Genomic DNA, 14,447 nt, shown 5'->3' with positions numbered 1-14,447 from the left:
TATTTGTTTGGTCTTTGTTGTCTCGGCCCTTGTCTCAGCTGCGTATGTCGGTACGGATCTAACACATGTCTTATAAATGCGGACTTTGATTTCGGTGCTCCGATATTTATTCCTCCAGATTATATCCCTCAGGATTATATCCCTCAGGAAACCAGATATTCTTGCTGCTTTCGTTGCCTGCTGTTTTGTTTCTTGCCACAGATGCCTATCGCTAGATATTTCCACACCCAAGTATCTACAATCTATTACCTGTTCGATTATATGGTCGTCCACTACTAATTTACATCTAATTGGGTTTTTAGATATTACCATCGATTGTGTTTTCTCTATGATAGTGTCAGGTTATACTTTTCTGCAGTTATTTTAAATTTTTGTAGTAGGCGTTGTAAATCATCTTCGTTTTCGGCTATTAAGATTGCATCATATGCGTAGCAAAGAATTTTCATGGTTCGGTTACCCATTTTGTATCCCTGATTCATTTTGTTAACACTAGCTATAACTTCATCCATTATTAAATTAAATAGGCATGGACTGAGGCTATCCCCTTGTCTAATGCCGACATTGATTTTGATTTCTTCCGTGAGCCCATGTGTGGTTCTTATTCTTGTTTTGCTGAATCAGAATTATATCTGTATTTTTTAATATATTAATTTCCATAGATTCTAATAAAGGCTGAATGGGTTGCATGTGAGAGTTCATTTTAAATGAAGTAAAAGACAGACGTCCTCTCAAACATCTCAATCATTTATTTATTGTAACTTCCGACGACCGGTTTCGCTCTCTAAAGTATGACATTCACTTAAGTCTACTTCACAAACAAAATAACAGGCACAGATTTGTTAGTTGTCTTTCACCAACTATCTCTTCACCCTCAAGAATTCCCAAATTCCATAAACTTGTTTACCTTTGCAACATTCTCCGTCCATAACTTAAGCAGAAATATCATGTTAATGAATACTGAGGTAGTAGCTCTTTGTAACCGAATCATTTAGTGACTTGTAACCGTTGACCTGAAGATGCTCTGCATACTTTAGAGAGCGAAACCGGTCGTCGGAAGTTAGAATAAATGATTGAGGGTACGTCTGTCTTTTACTTCATTTTTTTAATAAAGGCCTTTATTTTGAATATAAATAATTTGAAACTGTTCATTAAAAGAATGATTATGATCTAGAAGATGAAGTGCGTACGTAGAATCTGTTTCTAAAAATTTTCTATTGTTGAAAATCATGTTGTTTTCTGCTATTCGTTTGTCTAAGATTCTGCCAGTTTGACCAATGTAAGCTTTTGGACAGTCACCACATGTCAATTTGAATACAAGAAGCAGATGGTAGAAAGAGAAAAATGAAAGAAGGGACTCTCACTATGTTAAATAAAACCAATTGTGTTGAAAATTCCTCGGTAGAGTTCATTTGGATCTGGTTACCCATATTTTAGTGGTTAGAAAAATTACAAAAAATAAAATAAAAAAAAGAATGTGTGTGTACTTTGTACGCACGTAAGAAGTTATACTTCTATTATATGATTTAAACGAAATTAATATACTTTTTATTTATATTTTGTTTAAACATTAAACTAATTTATACTTACTACTTCTCAAACATTTTTATTAGAACAGTGCCAAAAATTAAAAGAATAAAAGAATAAAACACACACAAACACATTAAACAAGCCACAAATGATGTCTGAACATTAATTGTCGAAAATTTTTTTAACTAAATACGTATTTTCTGAAAATACAATTATATAATAAATATACTTACAATCATAAAATGTATTAAAAAAAACAAAAAAGAAAGTTTCTGTTGGGACTCGAACCAACGCTGATAAGCGCGGTTGGTATTGGAATTCATTCGCCTTCAACGCTTAGCCACGGACCCTATGTGTCATTATTTGCGAAGATCGACTAACTAAACGGATTAAACTTGTGATATTTTGATATTTTGAAAATTGATCAAATTATTTTAATTTTGAATTGAAATGATTTAGAATTGAAAAAATACAACAAAACATAGAGTAAGAAAACAATATATTAGGTGAATATTGATAGAAATTTTGATGGTAATGAAATTATATAAATAAAAGTATTACATACTATGTATTTTGGCAGATCAAATAGGTAGGTTTATACCCATGATACATTAACAATTATTACGTACCTGTTGCTTTTAAAAACTATTTAAAAGTCACTACAATATTATAAACTTCTTTGTTTCTGTCCTCACAACAATAAAACTAATATATTATACATCTGTTTACCTTTACCACAGTATAGGAGGAATTCTCCTATACTATGCCTTTACCTCCAAACCACAGCTGTCCTACAGCTGCCATATCGGATAATTTTTGACATGTCATTTGAACATCCAATCAGAACAAAGTTATAATGCGCATGCGCCGGGATCGTAGGTTTTAACATATAAAAATTCACCCTCATATCGCGCGTAAAGAAGTATAACTTCAAAAACGAAAACCTAAACTGAATAACTGAAATTTTAATAATTTATTGTTTTCGCTAAAACAAGCCGGCATATAACCATGCAAAAATATATATATATATTATAACACCGGTTCATAGCGTCCTGCGCCTTCCGGTTCTTATTTTCCAGCCGTGTCGATCTGTCCAATCTCCTGGTTGTAGATCTCTTTCAGACATGACTTTCTGGGTTCCACTTATCCAGGTAGTTTTCGGACTGCACCTTTTTCTTCTTTCCGGGATTTGCCATTCCAGTATCGGCTTTGGGCGTCGAAGTTCCTCCAGTATTTGTACATGGCCATACCAACAAAGTTGTTTTTCTTGGATTTCTTCTATTATGTTTGTTTAAATCAATTTCCAGTGCGAGCAACTTCTGTTCTGTTAGCTTATTCAGTTGCCTGGTTTCACATACATACAGTATCACGCTTATAAAGATGCTATTATATCTGTGTTTTCTTTTCTTTTGATACGGTTTTTGACCAAAGTAGTGAGTTCGGTGTTACTTTCTTTCCTTTCATAATTATTTCCTCTATTTCCAATTATGTTCTTCCACTTTGTTGGATTCTCGTTCCAAGGTATACATAATTAGAGCTTGGTTTAAGAACCATTTCATCCTCTAGCTGCAGCTCATTTTTCTGTCCTCCTATACACATATTCCTGCTACACAGGAAGAAGAGGAAGAGGAAGACCTCATATGCGATGGAAGGACGATGTTGTAAAAGCTGCAGGAATCAACTGGCAAAGCGCAGCCAAGGACAGACGGAAATGGAAAGATTTGGGGAAAGCCTATGTCCAAAGTTGGATAGAAATGGGCTAAAGAAGATACACATATATTTGGTTTTCTATGTATTGACGTATATGTCCCATTCTTTATATTTTCGAAACAGCCGGTTTGTCATAAATAGTATATCATCTTTATCCTGGGCTATCACCACCTGATCAAAGAACAATCTGACCCCAAAAAAAAATAAAGGAAGGATGAAAATTTGGGAATAGGTAGTTGAAATTGTCTATTATTATATAAGAAAAAGTTTACAATTCTACTTACAATTCTACATCCCCTCCATTTCACAAAAATGGAGGGGAAAACCCCCCTCTCCAAGGTGAAAAACATACATTCAAAATAAGTCCGGAATTGGATAAAATGACTAATTCTAAGCAACTTTTGTTCTATAGAGTTTTTTCCTTAAGCCAATACTTTTCGTTCATTTTTAACAGAAAAAAACATGTTTTTCGACGGTTTTTCGGAGATAACTCAAAAAGTAAGTATTTCAGCCAAAAAAATATTCTTAGCAAAAATATAGCTTATAAAAAAACTGAAAAAAAAGTTTTTGCTTAGGGTATGTAGACCCAGTAGAAGCAGAGCTGTAGCTAATGAAAAGTAGGTTCTTCTTCATCAAATTGCAAATCGAATATTTCACTGTAAAATAACCCAAAAAACGAAGCACTTTTCGGGGAAAATTCATTTCAACTTTTTAAAGTGTTTAAAAAAAGGTTTATTTTTGTTTTTTAAAAAAACGTTTAACATTAAAAGTAAGTGAGTTGCGCTCAAAATATTGTTGGTTTCTTTTATTTTTTGGTAAAAAAATCGCGAAAAACACTTCCTAATTAGCATCACAAATAAATTTTATCATTAACACTTCACAAGTTACTTTACTTATGTATTATTTATTATGATCTGTAAGTTTCATCGGTTCAAAGTGCATATTTTTGAAAAAGCTGTAGTTAAAATAGCTTGAACGAGTAACTAATGACGAGTTTAGGCAAATTTTGAACAGCCATAGCATAACCAATTTTTGTCTAACAAGAAAACAAAACAGCAAAAATATTCAGAAAAGCAAAACGTACATTTTATTACTCTTTAAGATTTTTGGTATTACTAATAATTTTTAAGTTAATTCCATGAACAATTCCATTTTTTTTTCAAATAAAAAAAAATGTTTTATTTTAAACCCAATTTTTTTTTAAAGTGAGCACTTTGAATCAAAGAAACTTATAGATAATATAAACAATAGATAAGTAAAGTAACTTGTGAAGCGGTAACGATTAATTTTATTTGAGAAGCTAATTAGGGGGCGATTTTAGCGATTTTTGTACCAAAAAATAAAAGAGACCAACAATATTTTGAGCGTAACTCACTTATTTTTATTGTTAGAAGTTCTTTTAAAAAACAAAAATAAACCTTTTTTAAACACTTTAAAAAAGTTGTAATGAATTTTCCCCGAAAAATGCTCTGTTTTTTTGGTTATTTCACATTGAAATATTCGATTTGGAATTTGACGAAGAAGAACCTACTTTTCATTAGCTACAACTCTGCTTCTACTGGGTCTGCATACTTGACGCGTACACCATTTTTTTCAATTTTTTATAAGCTATATTTTTACTCAGAATATTTTTTCGCTAGAATACTTACTTTTTGAGTTATCTGCGAATAACCGTCCAAAAACATGTTTTTTTTTTTAAATGAACATATTAACTTGCAAATAACTCGAAAAATATTGGCTTAAGGAAAAAACTCTATAGAACAAAAGTTGCTTAGAATTAGTCATTTTATCCAATTCCGGGCTAATTTTGAACGTATATTTTTTCACTCCTGAGAAAATATTTTTCACCCCGTATTTCCCAATTTTTGTAAAATGGAGGGGATGTAGAATTGTAAACTTTTTCTTATATAATAATAGACAATTTCAACTACCTATTCCCAAATTTTCATCCTTCCTTTATTTTTTTGGAGGTTTTCGTAAAATTTTGTGTTCCCTGATAGGGCTATTTAGCTGTATCCCAATACCAGAACATGATTTCCGCCATTTATTTAAGACCTTATTTATATGCATATGTATCGATTTTAAACAGTGTAGTCGATAAGCTGCATCCCTGTCGTAGTCCCTTATTCACCATGAAGCTATCGGATATTCTGTTGTTGATTTTTATTTTTGCTTGAATGTTATTATAGAATTTTTGCACTGTTTGATTAAAGTAATATTAATAGGGGATTTTTCCAGGATTTGCCATAATTTACACAATGGTACGGTATCATATGCCTTAGTTCGATCGATGAATAGTAGATGTATTTCTCTGTCTCTGGCTATTTTTTTTTTGTTGAGTTGGTTGAGCGTAAAGATATTATGATCGATGCAGGATCTTCCTGCTCGGAATCCTGCTTGTTGTTCAATCTCTAAAGGTACATATTCATTTTCTATTAGCGTTTTTAAAGTTTTTCCATATAATCTGCTAAAGGTGCAGGTTACAGTAATACAGCATTAGTTCTTGCAGTCTTCCTTGTTACCCTTTTTGAGTATTGGGGTTATCCATCATTTTTTTCCAATTTTCTAGTATGTTTTCTCTATTTGTGTAGTTGTTGAAAATTAAGGTTATTAGTTTGATCAATTTTGCAGTTCCATTTTTTATGATTTCCTCTGGGATTCCTTCTGGACCATATGCTTTTTTATTTTTTAGTGATTTTAGTGATTCTCTCAACGAATTCGTTATTTAATTCTACCTCTTGCCATATCTTTAAATCAATAATTTGAAGGTTTGTCTTTCAGTTTGAAGGTTTGTTATCGTTTCTTAGATTTCGAATGAACCTCCAAGCTTCCGAGGATCGGCTTTCACCTAGGTGACATTCCACTTCCTTACATCTCTGTTCTCAGTTATCGTTCTTATTTTTTGTTAACATTTTTTTATATTTGGTTAATTCTTCGCGGTATTGGGTTTTATCATGTGTTTTGTGACTTCAACCATTTATGATACTTTTGTTGTTTTATTTGTTTTTGTTGTTCAAGTTTGTCGCTCCGGATTATGTTTATTTTTCGTATTTGATATCTCCGCCATACCTAATGCTTCACTAGCTGCTTCCTTAATCGCAAATGTTATTTTTTCGTATATTGTATTGGTGCTACATGTCAGGTCAATTTGATCAAGTTTTTGATCCAGTCTGTTCTGGTATAGGAACCTAGAGGTGTCGTCATAATATAGCCCAGTTAGTTTAAATTTGGACTCTTTGATTATTTCTTCTTTCTTCTCTTTTGATATTTCATTTATTCTATGTTTGAAGGAGGTTTGTGCCAAGATATTAGTGGATAATGGTCAGATCCGCATTATACACCTCTGTAGACTCTTGTGTCTTGGATTTTTCATTCTGATTGTTGTTTTATTATAATATTAGTCTATAATCGATCGTAGTTGCACGTAATCGACCATGCAAAACTTTTATTGAAATAAAATAATTTATAACGGATGTTCGGATTTCTATATTATATTTATGACACTATAATATTATATCTTTTAAATAACTTTCTAGACAGTTTAGGATTTTAAAACTAGATAAATCAGCATTCTGTAAATAATGATTTCTTTGGAAGGTTTATGGGTTATATAGATAAGGATTAGTAAAAGTATAAGATATAGTTTAATCACATACGTTATTTATGATCTTGTTTTTTTTTAACTCTATAAATTGAGGTACAAAATTGTTATCTAGTGTAGATACCGAATAGGTATGTACTTCAAAAAGTCATATTAAGTAGTATTTCATAATATTCAATAAAATTACGAAATCTTTCTAATCACCCATTAAGTAATATTGTACTATTTGAAAAATTTTTAGTGTTACTTACCGTGAGATATTAGTAGAGATTATATTATCAGTTGCTCCATTTGACGGTTTATATACCAATAATTAAAATGCACGTCTATGGATAATATGCGGTCTTATTTAGTAAAATATAATAGATTGTTGACAACGATGACAGAAATTATTCTACAAAAAATTATACAAAAATTGACTACATTGTTACCTAATAAACTCAAAATAAATATATTTGTTTATTTTTGATTGTAACGGCTAATGTCACAAAACAAAATAAATAGATACAAATAAAAAATATATGCAACAAAGTCCAATAATGTCGTCTTTCAAAATTTTTAAATCCAGAAATAAAAATAAAAACACAATCTTATTTTGTTCAAAGGTAAGTAAAACCTAAACTACATTGAAACTGTATTTAAAAGTAGTTTTAGCAAAAACTTGAACTATAATTTTCTGAAATGTAAAGATTTTGACAATCCTTTTTAGCATCAATCGACAGATATACCTAGATGTAAACAAAAATATTAAGATATTTTGACAAACACGTTTAACAACCTACTAAAATCACTAATTTTTACTAAGGAAAAGAGCTGTAAAAATTACAATAAACTTAAAACAGTTTAAAACAATTTTAGTCCATTCTTTCACGGTTTTTGCTCTAAATTTTAAAGAACCGCTTGGATTGACATGAAATTTGGCATACGTATAGCTTACATGTCAAAGAAAAAAAGTGATATTGTGCCGATGTGTGCTTTTGCCCTGGGGGTGACTTTCACCCCCTCTTGGGGGTGAAAAAATATATGTCCAAAATAAGTCCGGAAATGGGTAAACTGACTAATTTTAAGTAACTTTTGTTCTATAGAGCTTTTTCGCCAAGTCAACACTTTTCGAGTTATTTGCGAGTGAATCTGTTCATTTTTCAACAAAATAACCACATTTTTAGACGGTTTTTCGCAAATAACTCAAAAAGTAAGTATTTTGTCGAAAAAAACGTTCTTAGCAAAAATATGTCCTATAAAATAGTAAAAAAATGGTGTACGCGTTAGGTCTCTGGATCTCGTCGAACCAGAGTTGTAGTCAATGAAAAATAGATTAATATTCACCAAATTTCAAATAGAATATTTCGACGTAAAATATCCAAAAAATTAAGCACTTTTTGGGAAAAACCCATTATAACTTTTTTAAAGTGTTTAAAAAAAGCTTTATTTCTGTTTTTACAAAAAGTTTTTAGCTTTAAATTTAAGCAAGTTACGCTCAAAATAAAGTTGGTCCTTTTTGTTTTTGCAAAAAAATCGGGAAAACCACCCCCTAATTAGCAACTTAAATGAAATTACTCTTTACCGCTCCACAAATTATTTTACTCATGTTGTCTTTATATGATCTGTAAGTTTCATCGATTTAAAGTGCTTATTTTTGAAAAAATTTGGTTTCAAAGTAAAATTTTTAAAAATTTAAATTTTGAAAAATATACTTTTTTTCAAAATAACTTAAAAATTGTAAGAGATACCAAAAATCTCGAAAAACAAAAAAAGTCAGATTTGCTTTTCTGAATATCATGTATTTTTTTGTTTTTGTGTTAGACAAAAATTGATTGAGATTTGGTGTTTCTAAATTTGCATACATTCGTGATCAGTGACTCGTTCAACCCCTTTTAACTACAGCCCTTTCAATAATAAGGACTTTAAACCGATGAAACTTACAGATCATATAAACAATATATACACGAGTCAAGAAACTTGTGAAGTCGTAACGATTAAGTTCATTTAAGATACTAATTAGGGGGTGATTTTCTCGAGTTTTTTACCAAAACCAAAAGGGACTAACTTTATTTTGAGCGTAACTTGTTTAATTTTGATGCTAGAATTTTTTTTATAAAACAAAAATGAAGCTTTCTATTTGAGTTATTTGCGAAAAACCGTCTAAAAGCGTGGTTATTTTGTTGAAAATGAACATATTCACTGCCAAAAAACTCGAAAAGTATTGACTTAGTGAAAAAACTCTATAGAACAAAAGTTACTTAAAATTAGCCAGTTTATGGATTTCCTGACTTTCTTTGGGCGAATATTTTTTCACCCCCAAGAGAAGGTGAAAACCACCCCCAGGGCAAAAGCACATATCAGCACAATATCACTTTCTTTCTTTGACTTGTTAGCTATGTGTATGCCAAATTTCATGTCAATCCAAACGGTTCTTTAAAATTTAGAGGTTTTGCAATATTTTACCGTTAAAGAACGGACTATTTAAAAACTGTTCTTGAATTAAATTTTTTTTGTCGAAATATATAAAATTATATTTAGGTAGATATATTTAATAAGAGGTAACTAGAAGAATCCGAATGACTTGAGCATTGAGCACCGAACGACACATAGGGCGCTAGAACGAGCTATGTTATGAGTACCTCTGAGTGAACATATAAGAAATGAGGACGTGCGAAGAAAAACGAAGGTGGAAGATGTAATTGAAAGAATTGCCCAAATGAAATGGAACTGGGTAGGACACGTGGCACGACAAAACATCGAAAGATGAACTAGAAACATTGTACAATGGAGACCACGCAATCACAGTCGTAGTAGAGGAAGAAGGAAGACCATAAAATCGATGGTTAAACGACAAGCAAAGCAAAAATGGGAAGAAAGTGGCACCAAATAGCATAAAACTGTGAAGAATAGAGAATTCATGGGGAGGCCTTTGTCCAGGAATGTATTCAAACAGGCGAAGAAAAATAGATATTTAATAATAATTTGTTTACAATAAACTAGTGAATTGTTTACTGTGAATTACTATTTTCATTTAAAACATAATTTATTATACTTTGGCTTATTTTTTGAACGTGTGCGGGTGTGAAGCTGAGGAGTGTTCATTTTTTGACCTGAGGGGCTTATCTTGAACATGAACACAGTATAGTATCTTCTTTGCTTTCATTTATATTTCTGTTGATAGTTTGTATTTTGCAATTTCATTATGTTTATTTTTTCAGCTTTTAAATGGTTCTTATTAAAAAATAGGTACTTACAAGACAATATTAAAATAGACACAAAATGTTCAATGTGTTTTAAATGTATTCATTTTTTTTCGAATCCTGAGAATATCTACTAATGAGTATTTTTGACAATTTAAACGCAGAATGAAAAATTGCATTATTGCCGAGGGCCAAAAGTCCCTCAGAATAACCAAAAACTTTCTTTTTAATGAGATATTTGAAATTAAAAGTCACACCAAATTTTCTCTTTTTTTACCTCTGTCACTTATTAAAATAAACATTATAGAAGTTTTCAGGGACTTTCGGCCCTCGGTAATAACATAAGGTAATCTTTCATTCTGCGTTTAAATTTTTCAAAAATACTTATTAGTTTTTCAGGATTCGAAAAAAATAAATACATTTAAAACACATTGAACATTTTGACAGGCGACGTTTTGCGCCTATGCCCTCAAAGGTCTTTTTGGTCCTTATTTTGATTAAGCGGTCTTAATCTCTAAAACAGGGAAAGATAGGAAAGAGCGGTCTTAATCTCTAAAACAGGGAAACATTAAAACATAATGCAGGGAAAGATAGATGGCAGAAGAAGCATCGGAAGAAGACGAATTTCATGGTTGAAGAACCTGAGAGAATGGTTTGGATGCAGCTCAAAACAACTATTTAGAGCTACTGCCTCAAAAATTAAAATAGCTTTGATGACTGCCAACCTCCGTAGCGGAGATGGCACCTGAAGAAGAGAAGAATCTCTAAAACAGTTGACCCTGTCATAAATTTTAGTACATAATTTACTCGAGGAAATGAAGCATTTTGGCTCGCAATTTTTTCGTCCAGCCTGGATTTACATGAAGATTTCATAGAAGGTAGGGAATAGTCCAAGGATCATTTTCTATATCATGCCGCTGTACGCTAAAACCTCGGGGGTGGGAATTTTTTATTACATATTATCTACGTAAATCGATGTAAAAAGTGATTTTAAGAAAAAAATGTTTTTTACATTTTCTTCGTAAAACTAATATTTTTCGAGTTATTCGTGGTTGAAAGTAACAGTTTCTCGACGGAAAATAGACTTTTTTAGAGGGTTTTTTGAGAATAACCCGAAAAATATGCATTTAATCAAAAAAACTGTAGATATCAAAATTGTATCTTTTAGTAACACAAACGAAACTGTTTTTCTATAATATTTTTACGGCCAATACAAACCGAGATATGGCATGTTAAAGGTTAGCTTTTTTCGTCAAATGCATAATTTGAAATAATCAAAGCCAAATAACGGGAAAACTTTGCATTTTTCCAGGAAAACTTACATGATGTTTTTTCAAGCATACAATAAGAGCTTTAAAAATAATAATAAAAAGTTTCTAGCATAAAAATTGAGCAACTTATGATCAAAAAAAGGTCGGTACCTATTTTCCTCTACGAAAAAAACAGTAAAAACAACCCCATAACTACCATTGTAACTAATGATTGGTCTTCGCCTTTCTGTAATTCCTTTTATATTTATATTATCAATACACCCAAGAAGTTTGACCTATTTAAAAGGCCTAATTTTAGAAAAATTAAAGTTTAAAGAAAAATTGATTATTTGCAATTTTGCATTTTTTACAATTTTCTTCAAAATATCTCCGAAAATACTGGAGACACGAAAAAAAGATAGACTACTAAATTGTAACTTTTTTAAAGGCTAAAATTTTCTTATGCATAGATTCTCATTACAGTGAACAGTTAGTGAGACATAGCTGTTTAAACATCTATTTACGAGCAAACATCCCCTTATTCGAGCACTTTAAACCCACTTCAAATAAAAATTAAAGGATCTTACGGAATTTAATTTAAACAGTCTTATTACTCTTCAAAAATCCTACAAAACTATTATTGAAAAAACTTTTATCGCCAAAAAATTAAGGAGCTATATTTATAAAATTATTTTTATTTTTCGAAAAATTCGAATAGTCCCCTTATAGAGCAATTTCAATGTACTTATACAGTGCTAGTCAAAAGTCCGTACCCCCCCTCGTATCTTTTGAACAGTTATACCTATAATAGTGAAACTTGGAGGGAAGAAATAAACGGACGTAAGCTTCTTAACTAATCATGACAGGTGACGTAATAGTGACAGATGACGTTACAGAGACACTGTGACCGATAATTTTAAATGGGACATTATGGCAAGTGATACCTCGTTTGAAAGGTATTGAAAATATCTATTCAGTCATACTAATTTTGTTTGAGTTTAAGCTAATTTTGATGAACAAATCAAATAAATATAAAATTGTAGTTTCGCATTTAATTAATAAAAATTCAAAATTCCGCCTATGATTACTTGTCAAACAGGTTGACGTTGACGTAAAAACTACTAGAAAATTAAAAAACGTAAACTTTTTTGACAAAAAATCCATAGGCGGACATTTGAATTTTTAATAATTAAATTCGAAACTACAATATTATATTTATTTAATTTATTCACCAAAATCAAAATCAACCTAAACCCAAAAAAATAGTATGACTGAATAGGTATTTTAAATACCTTTCAAACGAGGTATCACTTGCCATAAGGTCCTATTTAAAATTATCGGTCACAGTGGCTCTGTAACGTCATCTGTCACTATTACGTCACCTGTCATAACTAGTTAATAAGCTTACGTCCGTTTATTTCCTCCCTCCAAATTTGACTATTATAGGTATAACCGTTCAAAAGATACGAGGGGGGTACGGACTTTAGACTAGCACTGTATAATACCACAGAGCCGGTTCGTATACTGGATGACTAAAAAACTATTTTTCCACCTACCTCTACCGAAAGTATACTTTTCCGGACCTGATTGTAGGGAGCAAAGTTGTACTTTTCCTCCCTAGGGAGGAAAATATTTTTCCTCCCTAGGGAGGAAAAGTAAACGTGATGTCATAGTATTTCATTCATGAAATATAACTTATTGACGCCCTGTATAATATCTATTTTCTATTACGTAAGTATCTATATATTTTAACGTTTATTTAAAAACACTCTGTATTTGGCAGAATGGTAAAAAACAGTAAATTTTTATTCTGATTTAACAATGTTTACATTAATAATTTGACTTATATTTGACAGTTGACAGTTATATTGTACCTACTTGTTAATTTTAGGTCTAATAAATTTTGTTGGTTAGTTACATAAATAAATTAAGTAAAAATTAAAAAATGACTTGTTATTTGAGGAAGGTGGAAAAACCATATGTATAACATGGGAGTAAAGTGCCTTTTCCTCCCTTGAATGATTACTGCCCTCCGCTACGCGTCGGGCAGTAAACTTCATTCTCGGGAGGAAAAGTAGCACTTTCCTCCCTTGTTATACAAATAGCTATGTATGTGTATTTTTATATATTTGTAAATTCGTATTTTTGTGTAAATAAATGTTTTTGTAATTCTTTAATTCTACTTTTTTTTCTGTATAGATCTATTAAATTGTCTAATTATAAAAATTGCAATGTTATTAAGGGTGGTTTTTAAGGGTTGAAATATTATGATATTATATCCTAAAGCATAAAACAATCATTATTTAACCAGTCAAAACCAAATTTTACCTATATTAAAGTCTACAATGTTTTTATATAATTTTTGACAATAAGGGTAGTTTACACCCCTAAAAATCATCAACGCCCTTGATGATATAGAATATGAAGTACAGGGTAAGCTGATCCTAATCCCAAATTTTTATGTAAATTGATGCAAGCCGAAATTATTCTTTTAGGATAAGTAAACTTTTAATATAGCTCCAACAAGGGTAGTTTTAAGGGTTGAAATATTGTGATATTATATCTTAAAGCACAAAACAATCATTATATAACTAATGAGAAGCAAATGTTAACAGTATTAAAGTTTAAAATGTTATTTTAAATTTTTTACAATTAAGGGTGGTTTTCACCCTTAAAAAAACAAAAGCGTACAACGGCTCAATATAGAAAATGAACTAGAGGGTGAAATGAGCCTAATCCCAAATTTTTGTACAAATCGATGCTGGACGAAAAAATTGCGAGGTTTTGCCATTTTTACAGCTTCATTTCCTCGACTAATTGTTTTTAATATTTTTTTAAGGATAGAAGTTATTTTTGTTTGATTGGTGTAAAATTTAGGTTTTTATTATTTTTTAGGAAAGAAGCACTTTTTGTTTGATTGCCGGTGTTGTAGTGGGTTTTACGGTAGCTTTTATAGTCCTAGCGCCTAGTACTATCTACAAAGACAACCTAAAACATTTGAGACAGGTTAGTAAATATGTATGTAATTGTAGCATTTTGTATACCTAAAGACGAATCCACATCAATAAAAATTTACGTTGTACGTTGTATTTGACACAAAAATTTGCTCGTGTGGGTTGAACTTTTTATTGATGTGGACTGTGCGCCGCGTGGATTTATGCGAAAATATTTTCGTGA

At 31.0% G+C, this 14,447-nt stretch overlaps 1 protein-coding gene across 4 annotated transcripts in view; it reads left to right on the top strand.

Annotated features, from left to right (window-relative positions):
• LOC126879924 (glycoprotein-N-acetylgalactosamine 3-beta-galactosyltransferase 1-like) overlaps window positions 1-14,447 on the top strand; it is an 80,050-nt gene that overhangs the window by 46,018 nt on the left and 19,585 nt on the right. For all 4 annotated transcript variants that reach the window (XM_050643274.1, XM_050643273.1, XM_050643271.1 and 1 more), the window contains one exon: window positions 14,166-14,276. In XM_050643274.1, the coding sequence (XP_050499231.1) occupies window positions 14,166-14,276 (111 nt within the window). The remainder of the gene's footprint in view (window positions 1-14,165; window positions 14,277-14,447) is intronic.

This window comes from Diabrotica virgifera, chromosome 2 (genome assembly GCF_917563875.1).
Source record: "Diabrotica virgifera virgifera chromosome 2, PGI_DIABVI_V3a".
NCBI classification, from domain to species: domain Eukaryota; kingdom Metazoa; phylum Arthropoda; class Insecta; order Coleoptera; family Chrysomelidae; genus Diabrotica; species Diabrotica virgifera.
The sequence above is the reverse complement of the archived record's forward strand: the minus strand, read 5'-3'. Positions and strand labels throughout refer to the sequence as shown.